Raw genomic sequence first — 26,353 nt, 5'->3', positions numbered from 1 at the left:
GTCCCAACACTATTCCCTCCTTCACCATGAAGTGACATTTTTCCCAATTGAGTACCAGGTTCGTCTCTTCACATCTTTTCAGAATTTTCTCCAAATTGGCCAGGAAAACTTCATAAGTGTTTCCATAAACCGAGAAGTCATCCATAAATATTTCTACTGAGTCCATGAGATAATCTGAAAAGATCACTATCATGCACCTCTGGAACGTGCTTGGTGCATTGCAGAGGCCAAACGACATGTGGCGAAAAGCAAATATCCCATATGGGTAGGTGAATGTGGTCTTGTCTTGGTCTTTAGGAGCTATCATGATCTGATTGTACCCGCCATATCCATCCAAGAAGCAATAAAAATCGTTCCCTGCTAATCTATCTAGCATTTGTTCGATGAATGGCGAAGGGAAGTGGTCTTTCTTTGTGGACGCATTCAATTTGCAGTAGTCCATGCAGATGCGCCATCCAGTGATGGTCCTTTGCGGTATTAATTCATTTTTCTCATTTGGGACTACCGTCATTCCTCTCTTCTTCGACACACATTGAAAGAGGCTGACCCATGTGCTATACGCAATGGGATAGATAATGCCCGCATCCAGCCATTTGATAATTTCCTTTTTGACGACCTCCTTCATCGTAGGGTTACGTCTGTGTTGATTTTCAATGGTTGCTTTGTGGTCATCCTCAAGACGAATGTGGTGCATGCGGGGCTAATTCCTCTGATATCAGTGAGCGTCTAGCCGATTGCTCGCACATGCTTCTTGAGAATGCTCATCAACGCATTCTCTTGATCTGCATTAAGTGTGGAGGAAATTATCACTAGCAGCTTCTCATTCTACCCCAAGAATGTGTACTTCAAATGTGTTGGTAGGGTTTTCAATTCAAGTGTTGGTGGTTCCACGAGAGAAGGTTGCATTATTTTTCTTTCTTCTTTCGGCTCTTCTTCTTGTGTTGAGATCAATCATTCTTCTTTGTTTGTTTTTGCTACGGTCACATTGCAGGCAGTCGCGGATGCATTGGCATCCTCTTCTCCACATTGTTCATCAGACTTTTCTTCTTCAATCAAATTCAGGTCATCTTCAGAATCTGGCAAGTTTTCCTCATCAGGAAATTTCATGGCACGAATTATGTTAAATTTGAGCTTCTGTCCATTTATGCTCAAAGTGATTTCTCCCTTGTGCACATCAATTTGAGCATGACCCATTGATAGGAAAGGTTGCCCCAAAATGATGGGCACATCTTTATCGACCTCATAATCCAGGATGATGAAGTCAGCTGGCAAAATAAAGTTATCAATCGTGATCAGCACGTCCTTCACCTTACCCTCTGAACGAACCAGAGATCTGTCGACCAGCTGGAGAGTCACAGATGTGGGCACAATTTGCCCCACATTTAATTGTCGAAAGATTGACAGCGGCATCAAATTTATGCTGGCCCCCAAGTCACACAGGGCTTGCACAAATAGAGTCCTCCTATGGAGCAAGGAATAGTGAAGCTCCCAAGATCGCTCATCTTCGGTGGGATAACAGAGAACTTTGCGTTAGTGCCACCGTGGAAAATTTTCCAGCGCCTCTCTTCTTAGTTACCATCCTTCAGAAACTTGGCATAGGCAAGCATTTCCTCAATCGCTTCACTGAAAGGAACATTAACATGTAATTGTTTTAGCATAGACAGGAAGCGTTGGTACTGTACCTCTTCGTTTTTCTTCTTCCTTAGCCTCTGAAGGATGGGTGGTAACTGAATTTTCACGGTTCCCGTTTCATTTTACTTTGAGGTTGACACAACTTCAGGTTCTACTGCTTCATTTTCCTTTTCTTCTTCTTGCGTTGCTGCAATCTCAGGCTTAACATAAAACAAGACAATCGCAAGCAATGAACTTCCTAGATCATGTTAGCTTAGTTCCTCTCAACCCATTCAACTAGTTTAACTACTCATGCGTATTAAAAGAGTGAGAAGATGTATAAATAAGACTTCCATTGAATAGATATAAGATGAAGTACAGAATAACAATGCAAGTATAGTAAAGAGCCTGGAGTAATTTCTTGTTGCCAGGCGTTACACTACTTCTACTCGTACTCTAAAGATATTCTCACTTTCGCGAGAGTCAGCCTGCTCTCTGCTCTTACGCCCCAAGGTTCTCTCTCAATCTGCCTTGGACAATCTCCGACGTCACCACTCTTCTCTTGCTCCGCCGTAAAATGGAAAAGAAAACTATGATAGAGGTATGAACTTGTAATAGTGATGAGGTAATCGACTACTTAACCCCTTCTCTAAAGAATGCACTTGGTATTTATAAGGCATCAAAGGTCAAATGCGGCTTCTCTCTCTTGGTTATACAGATGGGACAGCTTTAATTCTTGACTGATGTGCCGGATAATTGTCACCGATAAAGCTGGATGTACTTTGTTACCGTTATCGGCTGTCAACTTAATTTGGATCCGATTGCCGTCAGCTTTCTGTCCCATCGATCTTAATTGTCCTTTCGTCCGGATGCGTCCACCATATTGCGGTGATTCTTCTTGGGTGAATGTTTGCGAGCACGATCAATGCAAAGTCTTGCGGTGAAGTTACGCTCGACCAATGTATTCCTATGATCGCATTTTTTGCATTGCGTTAACGCATTATTTTGCACAAAAATATAAAGATCAACTACTCTAATGCATTGGACGCATGTGACCGCAATATTATAGAATTTATGCTTAATGGATGCAATTTAACATATTTCATCAACGCAATCCAAGATTGTTTAAGGATTTAGCACTATGATAACGTGCATCAGCCGTCACTTCTATCATCATGATAGACATCACATCCAGGTATGATTCCCTCTTCGACTTGCTGAAGGCAGAAGTAGAGTTTTCAAACAAGGAAATTACCTTAATGATAACCTCGCCTTTAGGAGACTCTGTTATCTGCTTCAAAATGTTACGAACGATGATGGACCTTTATTCTTGTCCCTATAAAACCTCATTTGAGTGACTGCGGGTGACAAGTCTCATGTAGTAGTTTCTTGCAACAATTACTTTGGATGCAACTTTCTTTGGTACCATTGATTTTTTTGGATGGTGAGAGAGAGATGAGAGGTAGAGATGTGCCACTGGGTGTGCCAATATTTTCGCATGAAGGTTTCAGCAGAAACTTGTTTCATGGTGTGGAACTTGTGCTGATGTTGATATTGATGTTTATTTGATGCGATGTGCCTCTGATTCTCTGTCAGTTGGATGTGTACGCTTGACTTGAAGAAGCAGAGCGTGTGATATTCTTGAAGTTGAAGTTTTGGAAGAGTCCTTGTACCTTCAAAAGATTTGTGTCTTCAAAGAGTGTACAAATTTAAGAGTCTATGAGTCTTCTGGTTGTTGGGAGAATTCTCTAGGTTCTCTGGAATGTAGAATTGCTGACCCCCACAAATGAAGAAAGTTACTCCATTTATAGAGTTCTTTGGTGAGCTTCATGAGTTTGGGCTTGGTTAGTCTATGGGTCACCCTTGGGCCGAATTAGTTGGACTTGGACCTACTTTGGCCTTTGGGCCCAATTAAGCCCATTTTTAGGCTCAACTGAACTTTAGTCCAAATTATAATATCAAATTTGGTCAAATTAATTTTACTCAAGCTAACGTTTGTGATGAAAACACATGGCATCATTGGACTTTGCCAATTTATGTTTTCAACATTACTTTGGGGACACATGTCAACTTCTAATTGGTTCAAAATTTAATTATTTAGTGTTTTGTCATTAATTTAGTGAATGACGTGGCAACTTTTGATTAGTCCAAAATTTATCCTTTAACAGTTACTTCTTTAAATTATATACATAATGATAGAAGAAAATAATTCTTACATAAAATTGTAATGAACATCTTCTTTTCTCTCGTCGAGCCTATAATTTTTTAATGTAAAAATAATTATATCCATGATTCCTTTAGTTAGATCATTCTCTATTTCATCATTTAAATCATCATTTCAAGCATCCCAAACTTTCTCAAAATAAAGATGAAGTATATTAAACCTATTATTTTTTTATTTTTATATTATTATTACACATTTATTTTATTATAAGCTAATCTTCTTTTAAATAGATGATTTAAATTGCAAGTTATTTTATTTAATATAAATTATTTAATAAAAGTTTAGGAAAAAAATGTAATGAAAAATATTGAGTCGATTAAAATTTTATTGATTTACGATTGTAGTTTTGTGGCCCAAAATACTGACTTCTTTTCCTTTAGGCCCAATTCAAAATCTAGAGACAACCCAAAACTTCTGTAAACCCAACAAAAGATGCTGAGTTAATGGAGTTAGGAAAATTTATTCCTTCAACCTAATGATGACACTCCTCTGCCACGTACCAGCTTGGTCAGTGCACTCTTTCTTATTGTCAATCACACTGAGTGCAAAATCAGAGTGAAGTCTAAAGGGTATTCAAGAGAGAGAAAGGTCTTCTTCCTTGGTCCTCTATGTTCTTGACGGTTTCTGAGAGAGATCTTGATGAATCAAGCTCCCCTTCTTTAGTAAATCACCTGCATAAAATCAGAAATGGAAAAATGATGCCACGAGGCACAAGAAGATAGCAATCAATGAGGAAAAAGAAGAAGACACAGGAGTCAAGTGGTTCAGCCGAAGCCTACATCCACTGTGCAAGGTAGGGTATTTGTGTTTATTGATTGTTCTTTTGATTCTTATAAGAATGGTTATTTTTCACTCACATTCAGCTTCTAATCTCTCTCTCTTATTTATACACAGGTTTACAAGAACGCAAAGAGATGGTTACAACATGGAACAGAAAAGCTAAATAGATAATTCTTCTTACTAAGCTCACTTTTTGTTATTTCTGTTACAAATTTCTACCTTGTAAGCATTCAGTGAACCTCCCACAAAATGTTGAGCTGACTTTGAACTACCCTTTTTCAGGTAACTCGAACCCAAGGAGGTCTAGACAATGACCAAGCTTGCTTTGAGGAACGATTTGGTCAACATGTCAGCTGCGTTATCATAGGTATGTATCTTCACAACTTCTGATTCCCCTTTCTCAATTTCTTGTCAGATGAAGTGGTATTTGATATTTATGTGTTTAGGTCTACTGTGAAATTGTTGATTTTTAGACAAATAGATTGTACTTTGATTATCACAGTAGATCCTTACTTTAGGTTGTGTGACTCTAACATCATTTATCAATCCTTTCAGCCATAAGCCTTCTTAGACTGCCTCGGACAAGGCTATAAACTCAACTTCTATTGTCGATAGGGCCACAACAGAATGTACGCTAGCTTTCCAACTTTATTAGATTGTTTCCTTATAGGAAAACATAACCTGATAGTGAACGCCTCTTATTTAGGTCTCCTGCATAATCAGCATCCACATAACGATACATTTCATCATTAGAAGGGTCATTCTATTTTTATAGGATTCGATCTCCCTTAGGTGAACATAGATACCTTAGTATCCACTTAATTGCTTCCCAATGACGTTTGCCAGGGTTATCCATGTACTTATTGACCAAACTTGTAGCATAGGATAGATCTGGTCTTGTAAAAGTCATTAGATACATCAATGATCCTGCTGCCTGGGAATAGAGAACTCCCTTCATAAGGTTAATGTGATCCTCATCCGTGCTTTTAGGATTATTAGAAGGTGAGAGTTTAAAATGAGGTGCAAGGGGAGTGACAACAGGCTTAGCCCCATTCATTTTAGACCAATGTAGTACTTTCTCACAATAATCAGCTTGACTTATATAAAGTGTATCTTACTTTCTATCCCTATTGATTTCAACACCTAGGATTCTTCTTGATTCCCCTAGGTCTTTTATGTCAAACTCTTTCTTTAGAAGAGTCTCGACTTGACTTAGTACTTCTTTGGAGCTCCATGCTAACAACATGTCATCTACATATAAGAATAGATACACTGGTCCTTCAAAACTTATAGTTTTGGTATACACACACCAGTCATAGCAACACCTAGGTGACTACTTGAACCCATAAATTGATTTGTTTAGTAAGCACACCAACTCTTCTTCTCATTTTTTTCACATACCCTTGGGGTTGCTTCATATAGATTGTTTCATTCAACAAACCATGTAGAAATGTTGTTTTCACATCCAATTGATCTAACTCCAAATCCTTCTGAACTATTAAGGAGAGGAGTAGCCTAATGGATATGTGTTTTACAACAGGAGAAAAAATATCTGTATAGTCTAAAAGCCTCTGTATAGTTTATCCCTTCCTTTTGTGTGAACCCCTTAGCAACTAGTCTTGCCTTGAATTTAGACTTTTGAACGCTTGGAATTTCTTCTTTGAAGTTATATATTCATTTACACGAGATAAGTTTGTACCCTTTAGGTAAAGGTACTAGTTTTCAGGTATCATTTAGAGTAAGAGACCTCATTTCATCATTCATGGTCTCAATCTATTGTCTAGCATCAGGACTGTTAGTGGCTTCTTCAAAACTAGTAGGTTCATTGTTGCTTAGTGAAATGGCAGCAATCAAAGCAACACTAGCATAGTCAGTTTCTAAGTACCTTGCAGGGGGCACAATAGTCCTCCTTGTCCTATCCCTTGCTAAGGATTAGTTTTGTAGGTCTTCTTGTGTCTCTTCTTGTTCACTAGACACATTTTCACCTGTCTCAATAGTGTCTTCACCTTCAACTTCTAGGTTCTGTAGAGAGGTAGAAGTCCCCTGTTCATTTTGATGCTCCACCTCAAACCTTGTACTACTAGTCTTAGGAATAACTATAGGTTGTTGCTCAGTTAACATGAGCATCTCATTTTCTCTGTACACAACATCCCTACTATTGATACACCTCTTTTCAATAGGATGCCATAACCTATATCCTTTCACTCCAGATGTAAAACCTAGAAACATGCATTTGACAGCCCTAAGTTTCAGTTTACCTTGGCTTTGATGCACATACCCTACACTCCTAAATATCTTCAAGTGTTCCAACTAGGGAGGCTTTCCTGTCCATCTTTCTTCTAGTGTTTTCAGCTTAATTGACTGATATGGACATCTATTTAGGGTGTAGATAGCATAGACCACTGCCTCTGCCCAATATTTTTAGGTAAAAGGACATTTGAAAGCTGGCATCTCACTCTTTCAAGCACTGTTCTATTGAGTCTCTCTACAACTCCATTTTGTTGAGGTGTATACCTCACTGTTTTGTGTCTTACAATTCCATTCTCTCTGCAAAACAAGTAAACTCTTCTCCATAAAACTCTAATCCATTGTCAGTTCTTAAGTGTTTAATGTGTTTAGAGGTTTGTTTTTCAATCAAGGTTTTCCATTCTTTAAATCTCCCAAAAACTTCATCTTTGGTTTTTAGAAAATAAACCCAAATCTTCCTTGAAAAGTCATCAACGAAAGAAAGGAAATACCTTGCTCTACTCAGTGAAGGAGAGTTAGTTAGGCCCTATATGTCAGAATGCACATATTCCTGTATATCCTTGGTAGTATACTGCCCTTTAGGGAAGTTGTGCCTAGTTGCCTTACTAAGGATGCAATGTTCACAAAACTTCAAACTGTTTCCAACCCCATTAGGAAAAATCCCCTATTTGGAAAGAACTTTCAGCCCTTTCACACTAATTTGGGATAGCCTCTTGTGCCAGAGCTCATCCTCTTTAGGATCCTCATCTGAAGCCAAGGCTGAATGTGTCATTTGCACATATTTAATGACATATAAGCCATTTATTTTAGTAGCCACCAACACCACCTTTGAGTCTTTGATTATCTCAAAAGTGCCTCCAACTCCTCTAAATTCACAACCAATGGAGTCAAACATCCCCAATGGTAGGAGATTTCTCTTCAAGGTAAGAACATGCCTCACATTCCTGATTTGCTTCACTGTACCATCTTGTAATTTTAAGGAAACAGAGCCAATACCAACTACCTTACAGGTATTATTATTTCCCAAGTATATCAGTACTCCATCCCACTTCTTGTACGTACAAAACCACCCTTTAGATGGTGTCATATGGACTGAACATCCAGAACCTATATCCCAATCTTGAGTTTCCATAGAATTATGCTTACCACATTCTTCAATTGCTGCCAGGCATCTGAATTCACAAAGGAATTCTCCCCTATAACTGCCTCTATCTGTTTTTCTCCTTTATTCTATTGGTTCAGTTTTCTCTTCAAGGAATAACAGTCTTTCTTCATGTGTTCAAGTTTATGGAAAAAATGACACTTTATTTTAGATCTGTCACCCCCATCCAGCTTGCCCTTCCCGTTGATCTTTGTTTTCCTTTTTGAAAACAAACATTCTCCTCCTTGCTAATCTTTCTTGCTCATTTGTAGTTCAATCAATCTTCTTTTGAAAGGTGGATTAACATCTTCAATTCTGCCCTCACAGGTGAAGATGTCGTTGAACATGCGTTAGCTAAACTTAGCTGATTTCTTCAACAAGGATTAACTTATTGGTGATGAAAAATTAATTATTAGCCATCAAAGACTCGATGACTAAAATTAGGTGAATGCAATATGCGATGCATGTTCTTAATGTATGTGTGGATTATCATGCATCGGTGGTCATGCGTTAGACTTATCATATGCGTTAACAAATGTGTGCGATGACCATGCGTTCCTGTCACAAGTTTCCTTGCGCTCACTCCAAGTATAATGCGAACGTAAGTTTCTCAGGTGATCCGAGGTCAGACTCAGGGACTTGTAGCTAGACGTATGTGGTAATGTGTATGCGGAGGTTGAATAAAAGAATGATGGGGGTTTTAAGCTAACACTACTCCTACTCCTAACTAACAGACAACGCAATGAGAAGTATGAATGAGAGGTAGAGACACGACAACTGTTGGCGCATAGTAAATTGATGGAAAATAGATAAAATGTGAAGATGTCTTCATCACAACCCTTAAGATTGACCGCAAGGGCAACCTCAGCCAACGCAAGCTATGCGATCATGCTGCACACACTAGAGCCTAAATCTATGACGTATGCAATGTGTATGCAAAAAGGTCAGGATGACTTCATACAGCCACCATATCCTACTTCTTGGACGCATGCAATATCCTCTTTGGAGGGTGCATACACTGTGTGATAGAAAACGGAGCTTATTCCTAAGTTTCCCATTCTGGCTTATGCATTCCAATCTGCTCTCTCGAGTCTTAGATTTGGATTTTAGACTACTCTTCCAAGTATGCCTAAATGATGAATGATGCACTCATAAGACAAGGTAACCGCATGAACTTGGTTGACGTAAGATTATTCCTATCTCTAGTGAATACTTGCTTACATTACTTAATACGACCAACCACTTACCCTCCTGGGTAGTTAGTTGTTGATGACTCTACTCATAGACAAGTATTGCGTCCACCTATAGACAGGCGTTGCTACAGCTTCACACTAAGCAAATAAGGTTTTCTCACAAACTCACGCAATGCACACCTCCCGGTAGTTTGCTACATGCTTCATATCTCTAATCCACATGACTAAGTATGCGATACTCAAGCAACCTCACTAAGTGATGCAATGAAAGTTAAGGATGCTAAGTAAAGAAAGATGGAGATGGAATCGAAGGAAACATAGAAATGCATTGAACACACAATGTATTAATTTCTTAATCCAAAATGTAATACAATACAATATAAGAAGAGAAGAGAAAAAAGGACCAGCTGGAAGCAATGACTTGCTTCCAACAGATTTGTGTCAAGGCTGCCGGTGGTGCCATGGATGGGTGGCGGAGCTGACTCTCTCGAGATCTAGCTCCGACGAAGGCTTTAGTTGTCACTCGGAATGAATGAAGGAGATGAAGAACTCTCAAGCTTTTTTCTAACGCGTTCGTCTGGAACATAAGGATCAGCCCAAAGGCCAAAACATGGAAGATTTGAAGTTATGCTCGGCGGCTTCTATTTATAGAGCTTGATCACCGACAGCAGTAGTGGACTGCTCTGATTTTGACATTAACGACGCGTTGATCCTTTTCTGAATCTCTGCTGCTAACGGCGTGGTAGGTGAAATGTCAACATCATCTTTTGATTTTTCTGAGATATGCGTTGATGCGTTCATTCCACCAACCTTGCGGTCATCCCACTATTATGGTTTATTGTGTAGCCACAATCGTGTAGTGACCGCATTTGCTTGATTACCGCAACTTCTACATGATGACCGCAATCGCTTGACGACCGCAACTCCTATGCGATGGACGCATGTGGTGGATTACCGCAACAGCCATGCATTGATCGTATGCGTTAGCCTTTGCGATGGAGAGTTTCTCCGCATGCGGTCGTCTATGTGGTAGCCCGACTCCCGCATTTGCGTCCATTTCCTACGTTAGCTACAAAAATAGACAATTGACGTATAATAACGCATAAAAGTGGGTTAGCCGAGATTCTCAATGCTGAATGCCGTAAACTCATTTTCTCATGTATTCCTAACATAACTGCCGCATATTATACTTAACAGCCCTTAAATCCTAAATAAAAGGCCTAAGATGACATGCATTTTTGCATGTCATCAATCCTCCATCCCACTTCTTGTAGGTACAAAACCACCCTTTAGATGGTGTCATATGGACTGAACATCAAAAACCTATATCCCAATCTTAAGATTCCATAGAATTATGCTTACCACATTCTTCAGTTGCTGCCAGGCATTTAAATACACAAAGAAATTCTCCCTTATAACTGCCTCTGCCTGTGTTTCTCCTTTGTTCTGTTGGTTCAGTTTTCTCTTCAAGGAATAACAGTCTTTCTTCATGTGTTCAAGTTTATGGCAAAAATGACACTTGATTTTAGAAAACAAACATTCTCCTCCTTGCTAATCTTTCTTGCTCATCTGTAGTTCAAGTTCTCTAACTCTGACTGTTGAGGTAATTGCTTCTGTAGCGATCTTTTCTCAGCCATACTTCATTGTTGTTTTGACATTTTTAAATGAGTCTGGTAGAGGGTTTATTAGGATAAAGGCCTCATTTTCTTCCTCAATATTGTCTCCTATTGATCTGAATTCTGATGATAACCTCTTGAATTCATTCAAATTTTCAGAGAGAGATTTTTCAGCATCCATTCTATATGTGAAAAAAATTTCCCTCAAGAAAGCTTTATTAGGAAGATCTTTATTGAGATAAATCTCATTTAATTTGTTACAATGATCAAAAGCAGTTTGTTGGTCAACTATTTGTCTTAAAACACTATCAGTAATATTTAAAACAATAGTTCCATATGCATTTACTTCTATTATTCCTTTTTCTGCATCTGTAAGTGTTTTGGGGTACTTTGTTGGGTCTGTGATGGCCAAAAGTTCCTTTTGTTGTCCCAACACTACCTTAATCTTAGCTTTCCACAAATCAAAATTTGTATTTCCATCAAACTTTTCAATTTCAAACCTGGTTGCAGCCATTCTTAAACTTCAAGATTGACTTTGTCTCATTTGTGTATTGCAAGAATTCAAATCTTGAATTAGTCATGGGTTAATCTCTGAGCTCTGATACCACTTGTGGCCCAAAATACTGATTTCTTTTCCTTTAGCAGACCCAATTCAAAATATGGAGACAACCAAACACTTATGTAAACCCAGCCCAAGATGTTGAGTTAGTGGAGTTAGGAAAGATTTTTCCTTCAACCTAATGATGACACTCCTCTACCACGTACCAGTTTGGTTAGTGCACTCTTTCTTATTGTCAATCACACTGAGTGCAAAATCAGAGTGAAGTCTAAAGGGTATTCGAGAGAGAGAAAGGTCTTCATCCTTGGTTCTTTATGTTCTTGAGGATTTCTAAGAGAGATCTTGATGAATCGAGCTCCCCTTCTTCAGTGAATCACCTGCATAAAATCAGAAATGGAAAGAGGATGCCACGAGGAACAAGAATATAGCAATCAATGAGGAAAAAGAAGAAGAAACACACAAGACTTATGGGGTTCGGCTGAAGCCTACATCCACTTTGCAAGGGAGGGTATTTTTCTTTATTGATTGTTCTTTTGATTCTTACAAGAATGGTTATTTTCACTCACACTCAGCTTCTAATCTTTCTCTCTTATTTATACATAGGTTTACAAGAACACAAAGAGAGCTCGAGGTGAGCTGATGGTTAAAACATGGAACAGAAAAGCTTAACAGATAAGTCTTCTTACTAAGCTCACTTTCTATTATTTCTATTACAAGTTTAAAATAAATGGTAGTTCAACCAAAAAAAAAATTAAAATTACAGATCTTCTGATGTTTTTTCTTTTAAATTTTGTAAATATAGAAAAATTCTATTATATATTAGTATATCAGTTGATTATATACCAAATAAAAAGTATATCATATATACTTGTTTATATATAAATGAAGATAAAATTGATTTCTTACATCTTTGTGGGTTGAACATTTAGTAATGCTATTTTTGTAGACATTATAGCTTATGCATTACGTTTGTTCACATATTTTGTAATTTCAAAAATTTACACAAAAAAGTTGCTACAGATGTATATATCGACTTTCAACCTTTATATAAATATATTTCATCTTATGTTATCCTATTTGATTATTTGTATATATAAAATATTTATTAGACTTGGAATACAAAATATAAGGGAAGAAAAGCAAAAAATGTCATTATCAGAAATTGAATGTTTTTTTTTTTTTTAACAAAATCAAGCTTTTGCAACTAATTATATTTTTGTTGCAAAAATGTGTGTGATGGAAAAACTTTTCGTCGTAAACAATTTGCAATGAAAACTACTTTTGTCGCAATTTGTGATGTTTCTCATAAAATGTCACAAAATATATTCATCGACAGAGCTTTAGTGACATTTCATGCAACATTAATATTTGCGTCGCTGAAGATTTTTTGCAACAAATATATGACTATTAGCAATGTTTGAATTTCGTCACTGAAAACTTTTTTTCTTGTAATGTTATCAAACGTGTACAAAGATTAAATTTTTCCTACAATTATTTTTTATCCTCGCACTTCTAAAGAGACTCTAAGTCATGTAAATAAAATAAAAAGTGGTAGGTTATAAAAAAGCAGAAAAAAAAGATTTGTAAATATAGGGGACATAATGCATTTGAAAATCGATTTTTTGAAAACAATTGGAAAAGTTGAAAGAATCAAACCTCTAATCTTGATATCGATAGTAATAATGTTTTATGTCAATTGACCTACATTTTGCTGACAAATGTTATTTGCATTGTGGTTTTAAATAAATGAGTTTTTTTTTTTTTTTTTTTTTTTGTTTCTTTCTCTCTTTTAAAGATAACAAGTTCTTTGTGTTTTGAGATAGACGAATTGGTACTCACATTCATGAATCTCGAATCTTGTCAAAGATTTCTCTTTTACCAAAGAATGTTGAATACACACCCATTGTTTCTTCCTCTACTCTCCATAGTCACTTTTTCTTTTTATGCAAAATTTTCAAGTATACAAATCACGGTTCTTTTTGTTTTGTTATTTATTTGTTTGTTTATTGAGAATTAGTTTTATTATTATTATTTAAAAATATGTGAATGGGAGAATCAAACCTTTAACCTTAAACATAATAATACAAATTTATGTTAGTTATGTTGGTGTGAGCATTTAGGTTTGTTATTTGAGACACTATGTGTACACTAATGGACTATTCGAGGAATCAAGTTGATTTTTATGTAGTTGGTGTTGTGGAGGGTTAAATTAAACCTAGATAACGTAATTAAATCCAAGGTTCAGGCAAAGGCAGTTGAGTTAAGAAGGGTCTTTAATTAGCCTGACCAATTCAAGCTAAGGAAAGCTAGCCAAGCTCGACAGACCGCCCGAATGTGAAAGCCAAGCTAATAAGCTTTCAAATGGCTTTTGGCTAAGGGTAATATTTTATCTTGTGCATACATGATAATAATAATATATACATATATAAAGGAATATGAAATATATATATATAAAAAAAAGGGAGGAGGGAATTGGCCAAGTTACCGACTCCCCTCCCTTTGGGAGAAGCCAGCCCGCGAAGGGCCTACAGCCGGGCTGTATAGCCCTGCTAGCAAGAGGAAAATGGGGGTCTTCGAGAAGCGCCAATCCTCACAGGTTGGCAGCTGAGCCTAGGCCCAGCTGACCCCTAAATGAGGCAAACCCAAAAAAATCATACATAAAAAATATAGGGGTCGGCAACCCCCACAGCCCAATTTTCACCCTCAGTTGGATTGGCTCAATTGGTACAGGAAGTTTTGCATGATCTTTTAGACATGCATTAGATTGGTAAAATGAAACAATCCTTATGCATGTGTTAAGAGTTAGCATCTAAAAAGACTTCTTTTAAGATGGTTAATTTGAAGGCTAGTAATTTACCTATTTCCGTTTATATAATTCAATTATTGTGGTATTAAAGAGATATTGTCGCACTGTGAGTGATAACTGGTAAATCAAATGCCATGATTCCACCCAAGGATGAGCACATTAAAGATTGAAATGTGTAACGAGTCGGATAATGATGATTCGGGTGCAAAACGGATGAATTAATTATTAGTAATGGCTTGGAAGCCGAAGAGGCAAGCTAGATTCGGTTATCACATGGACGACTTATATAATTCAAGAGGTACAGCTAAAGAGAGGTATGATTTTTAACTCACACAAGTTTTTACTGATAGAATCAAATTCAAACACGATTCTAACCTTTTTGCAGGATAACAAGTTATTCTCCTCTAAAACAAATAAAAATTTACCATTGGTGCAATTTTTGGTATCAATAGTTGACGTTGTCTATGGGGAAAAATAGCAAAATATTTTAGCCCTATTACCACATTTTGTGTGTGAACCATGAGCAACAATGTGAATAGAGAGAACTCCCAACTGATGGGGATGATTTGGATCATGAACGTCATCCAAGGCGACAATCCACATGTATTTTAGAAACTCATGTGAGGGAGACCCACCAGCTTGAAAATGAGCCAACTCAGGAGTATGTGGATCTAGTCGCCAAAGTAGATAGCTTAAGTCAGAATCTAAGCCAAATCATGGAAATGCTCAGATGACCAAACCTAATTATCAAAGCCATCAAGCAGAATGCAATATACCCATCTGAGGAAAATAAGCATGATGGGAAGCAGAAGCACAATTTGTTGGGCCAAAGCACCACCCCAATTGTCTGAAACCCAGCCATGGTAAGGGTCCAGTGATTGAAGGGGTAGAGGAGTCCGAATTTTTTGGACCAAAGGCATCAGAGAAGTTGATATTGGGAGGAAACGACTGGCGTGCAAACAACTCAAACCTGAAGAAGCATGCACCTGCTGATCGCCATTCTCAAACTCTTACTATTCGAAATTATGCTCCAATTAAGTTAAATGATGGGTAGACGACGGTTTGGACTAATAAACCGACCTGGGTACACACTTACAAGATCTCATCAACCAAAGGCGAGGAAACAAGCCGAGGTTGACAGAGATGTGGATAGTCGACTATGGATCGTCGAGTTACAAAGCATTCAAAACCAGCTAAGAGATATGATGAAGGCTTAAGATTATGAGGGGTTGGACCTTAATAATTTGTTAGATCAAGCAGACCCACCCTTCACAGATGAGATCATGCAGCAGCCGATATACCTCACATTCAAATTACCTACCATAAAGTCCTATGATGGATCAAAGGATCCGGTAGAGCATCTTGATACGTTTTGGTCATGGATGGAACTCCATGGAGTCTGATACGCTATCAAGTGTAGGGCGTTCTCATTTACCCTGACAGAACCTGCCCGAAAATGGTTAAGAAAGCTGAAGAGGAGGTCGATAGCTTCATTTCGAGAACTAAAAAGAGCATTCATTACTCAGTTCCTAGGAGGTCGAGATAAGAGAACACCTCCCACTCATCTTCTCACCATAAATCAAGGGAGGAATGAATCCCTGAGAGAACATGTCGCAAGATTTAACATAAAGCTTTGCAGATTGAAGGTTATGCTGACAGTGTTACCCTGACAACCATCGTAATAGGACTTAGAGATGAGAAGTTCCTCTGGTCCTTAGGCAAGAAAGCTGCTACAACCTATGTCAAACTTCTTTCTAGGGCACAGAAGTACATAAGTGTTTGGAGAGCTCCTTCACTCGAGAGGTGGTCAGGAAGAGAAACCCATCCGTTTGGACCAATAAAGATCAAGAGGCCAAGAAGAGGAAGACCGACATGGGAACAAGAAGAGAAGGATGGAAGATGACCTATGGCACTGGAAAAAATAGCCCGAAAGGACTTATTATCTAGAAAGTTTGAATGCTACACTACCACGGTAGTTCTAGTGAAATAGATTTTAATGGAGATTCAAGACAAATAAATGTTGAAATGGCCAGCAAAGCTAATGGTGGGGTCACATCGAAGAAACAGAGACAAATATTGTCTCTTCCATCGAGACCATTTCCATACCACTACAAAAAATTTTAACCTCAAGGAAGCCATAGAAACTTTATTTCAATAGGGACAACTGAAGGAATATGTGGGAGAGAGTAGAGACCAGAATGGTAGTCAAAGTAAAATGGCTCAAAACAGAAGAGATCACATGTCAATCCGAGCAGAGAAATCAAAAGATTATGGGCGGATCGACTGGGAGCGATTTTGGAATAAAGCAAAATAATAGAGCACGGGAAGCCCAATTGTCTTTGGGAGCCCAAAAAGTATGTTCAACTACTGTAGTAGATCAAGTAATTAGCTTTTCTGAGGAAGACGCAGTAAATTTACAGCAGCCTCACAATGACGCCCTAGTAGTATTACTGACCATAGCAAATATCAAAATGCATAGAATTTTGGTGGATGGAGGTAGCTTAGCAGATATCTTATCTCTTCTCACCTTTGACACCATGAGGTTTGGACGAGAATTTTTTAGAAGAAATGTGACTCCATTGTTAGGGTTCGGTGGTCAGATAGTATACCCAAAAGGTGGTATAGAGCTTTGAGTCACCACTGGCGGAGGTATGGCCATTGTAATAGCTATGCTGGAGTTCTTGGTCATAGACGATAGATCAATCTACAATGTCATCTAGGAATGAAGGAAATCATTTTTAAAGAGATCCATGTGCAGAAGCAGATTGTCCAAATTTCATTTTGTTTGAAAACACAAGTTTACAGCAAACATACAGTTATGCATTCTAAATAAAACTACAACATGCTTTTTAAACAAGAAATAGAGATCAAGTGATTATACCTTTAAAGAACACTTCTTTTCATACAACCCTAAACTATCACGATCACTTCAAACAGCAAATTGAAGACCCTCTTCAAGAATCTCATGAACGAAAAAGGAAGACACCACCACTTGGAACCTTTGGTATTCTCGGGGTTAAAACCCAAGAATTGTGGGCTCCGACTATTTTGGTTAGGAGGGAGTTTGTGAGTTTGAAGGAGGAAGAAGATCGAGAAGAACTATTGTATAGGAATCTTCTCGATCGTGTAGTGAAAAACTCTATCGTATAAGTTCTCCTATTTTCATGTAGTGTACTGCGTTGAAGGAAAAAAAACTAATTTCTCTTTATTTCTTTTGTCATAAAAGACCAACTAACCACCCACTAAAGTGGTTGGAGGGAGAATAGAATTATTATTCAAAATAATAAATAATATAAATAAATATGATAACCAACTTATCATATTATATTTATAATCTATAGTTTTAATATTCCATCACATACAATATAAACTATAGTTATTTTTCTCTATTTTATGGCATTTAATATAATTCATATTTATATTAAATTTAACAACTATGAATCTCATTCTAGAAAATATATTTGAATCACATTCAAATATTTATTCCTCCAATTAAACTATAATGTATCAAATACATTATAACAATTTTATCATATATAATTGAATCAATTTAATTATATCATATATAATTAAATTCCCTCTTATTAATTTGAACATTTCAAATTAACCCAAAAACTTATTCTCAACTAAATTCTTTTGAGCTACCAATGGGACCTTATGGACATATAGCCTGAAGCTCCAACGGTACGTAAATAATTAATTATACTCTTTAATTACATTATCCACCATCCGTTAACTATCGGGCATTCCACTAAAGACCGACAACTGCACTCTTCGCACTACAGATATATTTTTGTGTTCATTGGATATAACCAATCAACAGTATGATGACCCTTCACAAATTACTCGTAAGTACATTTTGCCCCTGTAGTTACATTTAACTCCTTTAAGTACCATTGATCTCTCTAATGAACAATAGATCATAGTCCTACTATGACTGAACCCTTGTCGGGCTAGGAGAGGGTGTGGCACCACATTGTTCAAGACCCGAAATCAGCTTTTAAGGGAGCAATTTATCTACTTACCCCTACTTCGGGGAAGAAGTGAATTTTATCTTGTGTAGCAGAGTTCCCAGCTCCCCAATCAGATGAATCCCTAAAATGGTAGGCTTATTGAGTCGGCGATCTGGCCACTCTCACCCATACAAATCAAAGGATCGCCCTCATAGGTAGAAGTTCACAACTCACTCAGGATTAAGGTCATGTTACCTATGGTCATCCTCGTGAAATGAAAGTCTCTATTATGAACGGCGTTATATAATGAGACTAAGAATTTCATGGTCTGGTCTTATACAAACTCTTTTTTATAGAATATCCCCGTTCACATATATAATACACGAATGATGAATATCAGATCATTTGTAGCACTTTGCAACATTTGTAACATCTACAAAGCAGGACATACTCGTAGTATCACCAGAATAAGGTATCTAGTCTTATCCAAATAATACAGACCATTTAAGTTATAACTTAAAACATGATCTACCTGTATATCTCCACATACATGTTTAAGTTACAATGATAACCTTGGATGTTTATTGGATTGTGGTTAATGCAACTAAAATATCACATTATAGACAATGTGAATAAAATATAAAATATTATTAATTACTTACAAGTTTGTTCATACAAGGTTTACAAACTATAGGACTCTATGAGATTCAGGGCATCCACCCCAACAAGGCAGACCATCCCTGCATCAAGTGAAAGCTATTTCGTCCACCTATCACTAGTCATTGAAATTCCCAACCCTGGGTGGATTTGGATTGTGAGAGGGGAACAATTGATGTCATGAGAATACTATAGGACTGCCATGAGAAATCCACAAGGCAAAGTAGAGGTGGTACACGTCATTAGCAGTATTGCTAGAGAAGGAAATGAGAAGCATTGTCCCGCTATAGAAAGTGTCCAATGTCAAGGCTCAAACATTAGATCCTCTTATGAGAAACCCTTTGTCAGTGAGGTAGAGTCGGATGACATTACCAGTCCTGAATTGGCAACTGAGCCGAGGCTCCGAGGCGAGCCGGCTGAGCCATTAGAATCTATTTCATTGTTATTTGACACTGAAGGAGTTAGCATCAGGACAAGGCTAGGAGTTGATGAGAAGGAAGCTATTGTAAGTTTTCTAAGAAATAATGTAGATGCATTTGCCTGGTCTGCAGATGACATGCCAGAGGTGGATCCGCAAGTAATGTTGCACTGGCTCAGTATTGATCCAAGCTACAACCAGTGCACCAAAAAAGGTGGGCTTTTAATCAAGCTCATAATTAAATAATAGCTGAACAGGTCGACAACTTATTGTGGACGAAATTTATTCGAGAGGTCAACTAGGAAATCTAATGGAAAATGGAGAATGTGCATTGATTTCACCAATCTCAATTATGTCTGCTCGAAGGATAGTTTACCACTCCCGAGAATAGACAAACTCGTCGATGCTACTATTGGCCATGAGCTATTGAGCTTCATGGATGCTTACTCAAGATATAATCAAATTAGAATGCATCCCTCAGATCAAGAGAAAACCACTTGTTTCACCAGTCAGGGTCTTTACTATTATACTGTGATGTTGTTTGGGCACAAGAATGCATGAGCCACTAATCAATGTTTGGTGAATAAAATGTTTGCTCCTCTTATTGGCAGGAATATGGAGGTAGATGTGGATGACATGCTAGTTAAAAGCAAGAAAGTAAGCCACCGTGTAAACGACTTAGCCGAGGCTTTTGGAATTTTGAGGAGATATCGAATGAAGCTGAACCCAAAAAAGTTTACCTTCGTAGTGGCCTCTAGCAAGTTTCTCGGCTTTATGGTAAACCAGAGAGGAATTGAAGCAAACCCAGAAAAAATACGAGCTGTATTAGAGATGGAGTCTCCTAAAAATGTAAAATAGCTACAAAGTCTGAACGGGAAGATAACAGCTCTTAATCATTTCGTAAATTGAGCTACTGATAAATGTCTTCCATTTTTTAAAGTATTAAAAAAAAAAAGCTAGCTTTGAACGGATGGAGGAACATGAGCAGGCATTCAAGCAATTTAAAGATTATTTGAGCTCGATCCCGCTCCTTTTTAAGCCCGTGCTAGGAGAAGAGATTTTCTTGTACCTTATTATGTCTGATTTTGTAGTTAGTTCTATCCTAATCAAGGACGGCGAAGGTTGATAGTCGCCAGTATACTACACCAGTAAATCGATGGTAGGGGCAGAGACGAGATACCCCTAGGTAGAGAAGCTTTCTCTCACCTTGGTAGTGTATGCTTGGAGGTTATGCCCGTATTTCGAAGCACATAAAGTAACAATTTTAAGTAGCTTCCCATTGCGGCAGGTGCTACAAAAGCTAGAAGCATTGAGCAGATTGATGAAATGGGTAATCGAATTAGGCGAGTAAGACATCCATTTTCACCGTCAAGTCGGAATGAAGGACCAAGTTGTAGCTAACTTTATGATTGAGTTCACACTATATGCCTCACTGGGTGACAACATTGAGGTATGCATGGCAGAAATATTTCAACAAACTGAGAGCTACAACTGTTGGAAAATAGAAGCATGCACAGTGGAAGCAACGGATCATAACGATCTAATTACAAATAATTAACTAAGGATTAAGCATGAAAAGAAATTAGAGAAATAACCTTTATAATTTCCATGATAAACTTCGTCTCCGTGAGCAATCAGTACCACCAACGGTAAATCCTCATTAGTTTTAAATTTTTGAAAATCAAAACCTATTTATAAGCAAAACACATAAAAAAACCCTTCTTGCATGACTTCCACCTCAAACTCCAATAGCATGAATAATGTAGGTGTTAAGCTTAGCATGAGCCACTTCAAAACCCACTTAGTGGAAAAATCCAACAATTGGAATTTTGCACTAACTAATTTTTATTTTTAAAAAAATGAAATATATTTTTCAAATTTTAGAAATTATTTAATTAAAAAATTTTAATTAAATAAAATAAACAAATTTAATATCACATATTAAATTATCGTTGACACCTAGCTTTGATTAATCACATTAATAAATTTTTAAAAATATTTCATGCTAATATTCTATTGAAAACGTACTCTCCAAAAATAATTAATTAATTGTAAATTATATCTTATTTAAAATACAACTTTCCCTAAAGACCGAATTCGAACATTTTTAATTCTCACTTCACCTATTCTTCAATTTTGTCTGTAGTGAGCTAGCAAGGAGAACCGATGAACCTACATATCATGGGCTCCAATGATCATAAACTAACCGGTCAAACTCTTTAACTAGTTAATCAATATTCGTTAACTAACAGGACTGTCCAATATATCCTGTAGTTGAAGGAGTAATATAACATACAACGGAAGAATTCAAAATTAATAAGCACTTAAACTACATTTAATTTGAGTTTTAAACATGCTACTCATATGACATTCATAAGAGGGTTTGAGATAAATGTTACCTTCGAAGATCTCTTCCACGAATTCAGTAGAATTTCACCATGATTGAGCTTGATTCTTCACGATGACCACCATCAAGATCTTCTCCACTATGCTCAAGAAGAAATGTGTGATGAAAACCCTCAAATCAAGCTGAATTGAGGATGAAATTAGGTGGATTTTTTAGGGTTTTCAATTTTCTAGCGCTTCAGTAAGTAAACTCAGAATCACACTCAATCTTTCTGCATAAACTTGTATATATACTTTGAAATCATGCAAAATAGTAGGGTTGCATGGAGGGCAGCTCCTACTTGAAGAATTAATGAAGAAATTGCTGGATTTTGGTGATAAATCACCATAAGAGATAGTGGATTTGGAAAAATCCACTACTCTTTAATTTTTAATCAATTTTCTTATAAAATGATTTTTTATTTTAAATAAAACTATTTTATTTAAAACTAGTTTTATACAATTAATTCAAAAATAATTAATTGATATAAAACTAATTTTATTTTAATTAAAAGAATATTAAACTATCTTAATATTAAATTAATAAAACATCAAATCCACCAATATGATTCAATTTCATATTTAAATCATAATTTAAATATTAATTGATTCTCCAATCTCGTTTTAATTTCGATTAAATTAAACGTTTTAATTATATCTTATACAATCAATATGAAAAACCTTAAAACTGAATTTGAACATTTCAAATTCATAACCCTAAATTCAAAATTCAAGCAATCAATTACTCAATTCATTATTCCAATTTATGAGCTAGTAGAGGGACCTATTGGACCTATATATCATGAGCTCCAACGATTTGAAATTAATAGGTTAAACTCTTTAAACAAAATTTATTACTTTTCGTTAACCATCAAGACATAACACTATAGCTCTATAGTTGCACTCTCCTCACTGTAGATGTATTTTTGTCCATGTTGTCCATGTAAACCATAATCAGTAAGTCGATCCTTCACAGGTCGTTCGTATTTACAATTGGGTCAAAATTACCATTTTACTCCTGTAAATACATCTTGTTTCTTAAGTTCCCTCTAACCCTCTAATGCACAATTGATTCATAGTACCACTTATGAATCATGTCTCTCTGTATCATGAGACGACGGGGCCCCGATTGTTCAAGACCTGGAATCAGCACTTAAGAGAACAACCTATCTGCTAACCCTAAAATGGGTAGGAGTGAATTCCATCTCGCAGGATTATGTCCCAAGCTATCTATCTAGTCTTATCCCTAAAATGGAAGGCTTATTGAACAGTGGTGTTGGACTACTCTCACCCATGCAGATCAAAGGAAAATCTCGAATAAATAGGAGTACATAGCTAGCTCAAGATTAAGATCAAGTTATCCTAGGTTACTTTAGTATGAAATAGTCAATTTTAACAGTAAACGATCTTTATAAAGAAAAATGACTATTTCGTGGTCTAGTCTTTATGCAAACTCATTGTATAGGAAGCCTCCACTCACATGTCTCTAATGAATTATCTGTGGATCACATCATTTATATTACCTATACATAATGGGCCATATACAATAGTGTTACCAGGATGAGATACACAATTTCATCCATATACTTATAAACCATTTAAGGTATATACTATTAACTTGATCCTCTTTATGTCACTACATAAAGTTAAAGTATTCATACTATAGCCATGAATATGTTTATTAGATTATCATAATAGAATGCAATATCAACAATTTTATCGAATAAGATACTCAATAATATTTTATTGATAAATAGAATGTTTAATACAAAATTTACGAACTACGAGTTCTAAGACATTCCCAACAGTACTTGCACTCCCCTCATTATAGATATATTATGTGTCTATTTGATATAACCATCATTGATAAGTTGATCCTTCACAGGTTGTTCATAACCTCAACTAGGTCAATTACCATTTTACCCCTGAGTTACATCTTTTCTCCTTAAGTACCATTGTCCCTCTAATGAACAATTGATTTAGGATCTTAATCACTAAATCCATTCCCTCTCAGGTCGAGGAGAGGATGGGGCACCTTCTTCAAGACTCGAGATCAACCTTTAAGGGAACAACATTTCTACTATCCCTAAAATGGGTAGGAGTGAATTCCATCTTGCAAATTCTATGTCTCCAGCTATCTATCCAGTATTATCCCTGAAATGGGAGGCATATTGAACAGCGTTGTTGAGCTTACCCTTATCTATGCAGATCAAGAGATAATCTCGAATAAGCAGGAGTTCATAGACAGCTCACAATTCAAATTAAGTTTTCTAGGTCACCAAGAAGTGAAATTAATCAGTGTTAACATTAAATCGTGTTAGTACGTAACAATGATTATTTCTGGTCAGTCTTACATAATCTCATCATGTAGAACACCCTCGCCCATATGTCTCTACTTGAACAAACTGATCACATCGTTTATTCTTTACAACATTTGTAACAAGCATAAAGTGGGTCGTATTCAATAGTATCTCCAGAAATAGGTACCCAACGTAATCCAAGTACTATAAACTATTTAGGCTATTTTACTCAAATTTGATCCAGTTTATGTCTTGACATAAAGTCCCGGTATTCATTACAATAGCCAAGGGTTCGTAGTTTACTGGATTTAGAGTTATCAATTCATTTTCATTCAACAACATTTGCCTGAATAAAATTCATATATGGTTACTGTTTACAGGCTACGAGTTTTAGAACATACAACTCAATAACAACGACCTTCCATGGGAGCTTTAAGTGGACAGACCGTCCAATAGAAATGGTTGTGGAGTCAGATTACTGTTGTTGTCACCAAAGGGAGGACGCGTTGAGTATGCCCTAAGGTTCGAGTTTCGGGCCTCAAATAATTAGGCAGAATATGAAGCACCCTCAACTGGATTACGACTAGCTGTTGGAGTTGGAGTCACCTACTTGTTTATTTACAGTGATTCCCAACTTATTATCAATTAGGTAGTTGAGACATACCAGTAAAAAAATCATAAAATGGCTATTTATCTAGCAGAAGTCAGGAAAATGCTAGGCTCGTTTAGCAAATGTGACATAAAGTAGATACCACGATTTCAAAATACCAATGCCGACTCTTAGCCCGGTTGGCAGCAACTTATGATGCCAACCTAAGTAGAATGGTAACTGTAGAAGTTTTAAATGCATCCAGTATATTAAGGGAAGAAGCTATGAAGATAGATGACCAAGCACAGATCGAGCATAGCTGTTGAATGACCCCCTTAATCAAGTTTCTGGAAGGAGTATTGCAAAATGATAAAGTTGAAGCTTGAAGGTTAAGGTGCAAGGCTACCCATTATGTGACAAATAATGGAAGACCGTACAAGAGAGGATATTCTCCCTCTGTTGAAATCTATTGATTCAGATAAGGCTGATTACATCATGTGGGAAATTCACGAGGAAATGTGTGGTAATCACTTCGGGGCTCGATTCCTCAAAAGGAAAATAACTCGCTAAGGTTATTATTGGCCCACACTAGCTGGTGATACATGTAAATTCCCCACATCTTGCAATTGGTATTAGAGATTTGCAATTGTACCTAAACAACCTCCTGAACCTATCGTAAACATTATGAGCCCTTGGTCATTCGCACAATGGGGCATCGACATAATTGGACCCCTACCTCCAGGTAAGGTGCAGACCAAGTTCATTGTTGTTGCTGTCAATTATTTTACCAAATGGGTAGAGGCCGAAGCTCTAGCAGCAATTACCAAGCAAAAAGTGACCAATTTCATTTGGAAGAACACCCTATGTCGATTCATATACCACATGTCCTGATTATTAACAATGGCCATCAATTTGACAACGCGGCATTTCGCCATTTTTGTACCAGCCTCAGTATTAAACATTATTTTTCATCTCTAGTGCATCCGCAAGCTAATGGACTGGTTGAAGCTGTCAATAAGAACATTAAGCGAAATCTCAAGGCTAAGCTGGAAGGATTAAAGAGGTTGTGGCCTAAAATGCTGCTGAATGTGTCATGGGTCTATCGGATGAATTCACAAACTTCAACGGGTGAGACTGCCTTTTTGCTTGCCTTTGGGGAAGAAGCTCTGATGCCAGTTGAGATCAAAATTCCTTCCCATAGGGTCGAGCTATTCAATCTAGCTAAGAGTGATGAGGCACTTCGCCTAAATCTAGACCTCCTGGAAGAGCATCGTAAAATAGCGAATCTACCGGTGGCAGAGTATAAGAGCTGAATTGCATGATATTACAATTCCATGTGTGCAAACAAAGCTTCAGAGTAGGGGACCTAGTCCTTAGGCAACTCATGCCCAACACTAAGGATCTTGGCAATAAGGCTTTGGGACCAAATTTTGAGGGCCCTTATCAGGTAGCCAAAGTCATTCGACCTGGAACATATGACTTGATTGACCTAAGTAGGAAAAGCTTACGTCACCCATGGAATGCCAAACACCTAAAAATTTATTTTCAGTAGGTTTTTCTTTATGTTCTCATGATAAACGACTCTGTAGTTCCTAGATTTGCTTCAAAATTTCAGCAAATAATTTATAATTTCTTTCAATTCAAGTGTTAAGATTTGTCACTTTTAAGAATCAAGTGTAATTCTTATAGCTTACTTAAGCAACGAGGTCATTTCTTTTATGCATAAAATTACTCGTGCATGAGTAAAGGGCAAGGAGCAATAATGTAAAAAAAAACACAAACACACAAAAGCTAAAATATTGCATATTTTGATAAGCAAGCTACAAGCTTGAGTTACAAGCAAAGGTGAACTGCAACTTTGGATAAGTAAAAGA

At 37.0% G+C, this 26,353-nt stretch overlaps 2 protein-coding genes across 2 annotated transcripts; one reads left to right on the top strand and one right to left on the bottom strand.

Moving 5' to 3' along the window:
* Positions 1–10,825: 10,825 nt before the first annotated feature.
* LOC120089066 lies at positions 10,826–11,326 on the bottom strand. Its single transcript, XM_039046493.1, has one exon. The coding sequence runs from the start codon at positions 11,324–11,326 to the stop codon at positions 10,826–10,828; it is 501 nt and encodes a 166-aa protein (XP_038902421.1).
* Positions 11,327–24,902: 13,576 nt separating this feature from the next.
* On the top strand, positions 24,903–25,792 carry LOC120089065. The gene is made up of 2 exons (XM_039046492.1): positions 24,903–25,002; positions 25,458–25,792. Exons 1-2 carry the CDS (start codon positions 24,903–24,905, stop codon positions 25,790–25,792), a joined length of 435 nt encoding a protein of 144 aa, XP_038902420.1.
* Positions 25,793–26,353: the final 561 nt, after the last annotated feature.

The sequence above is a fragment of the Benincasa hispida genome, chromosome 10 (assembly GCF_009727055.1).
Source record: "Benincasa hispida cultivar B227 chromosome 10, ASM972705v1, whole genome shotgun sequence".
Taxonomy (NCBI): Eukaryota; Viridiplantae; Streptophyta; class Magnoliopsida; order Cucurbitales; family Cucurbitaceae; genus Benincasa; species Benincasa hispida.
Note: the sequence above shows the minus strand (reverse complement) of the source record. Positions and strands in the feature narration are given on the sequence as shown.

Excerpts from the sequence above, each read along its gene's own strand:
- LOC120089065 (XM_039046492.1), top strand. The coding sequence starts at position 24,903 with ATGGAAGACCGTACAAGAGAGGATATTCTCCCTCTGTTGAAATCTATT. Across the intron at positions 25,003-25,457 it reads AATTCACGAGGAAATGTGTG|TGCATCCGCAAGCTAATGGA; the intron begins GTAATCACTTCG and ends TTTCATCTCTAG.
- LOC120089066 (XM_039046493.1), bottom strand. The coding sequence starts at position 11,326 with ATGGCTGCAACCAGGTTTGAAATTGAAAAGTTTGATGGAAATACAAAT.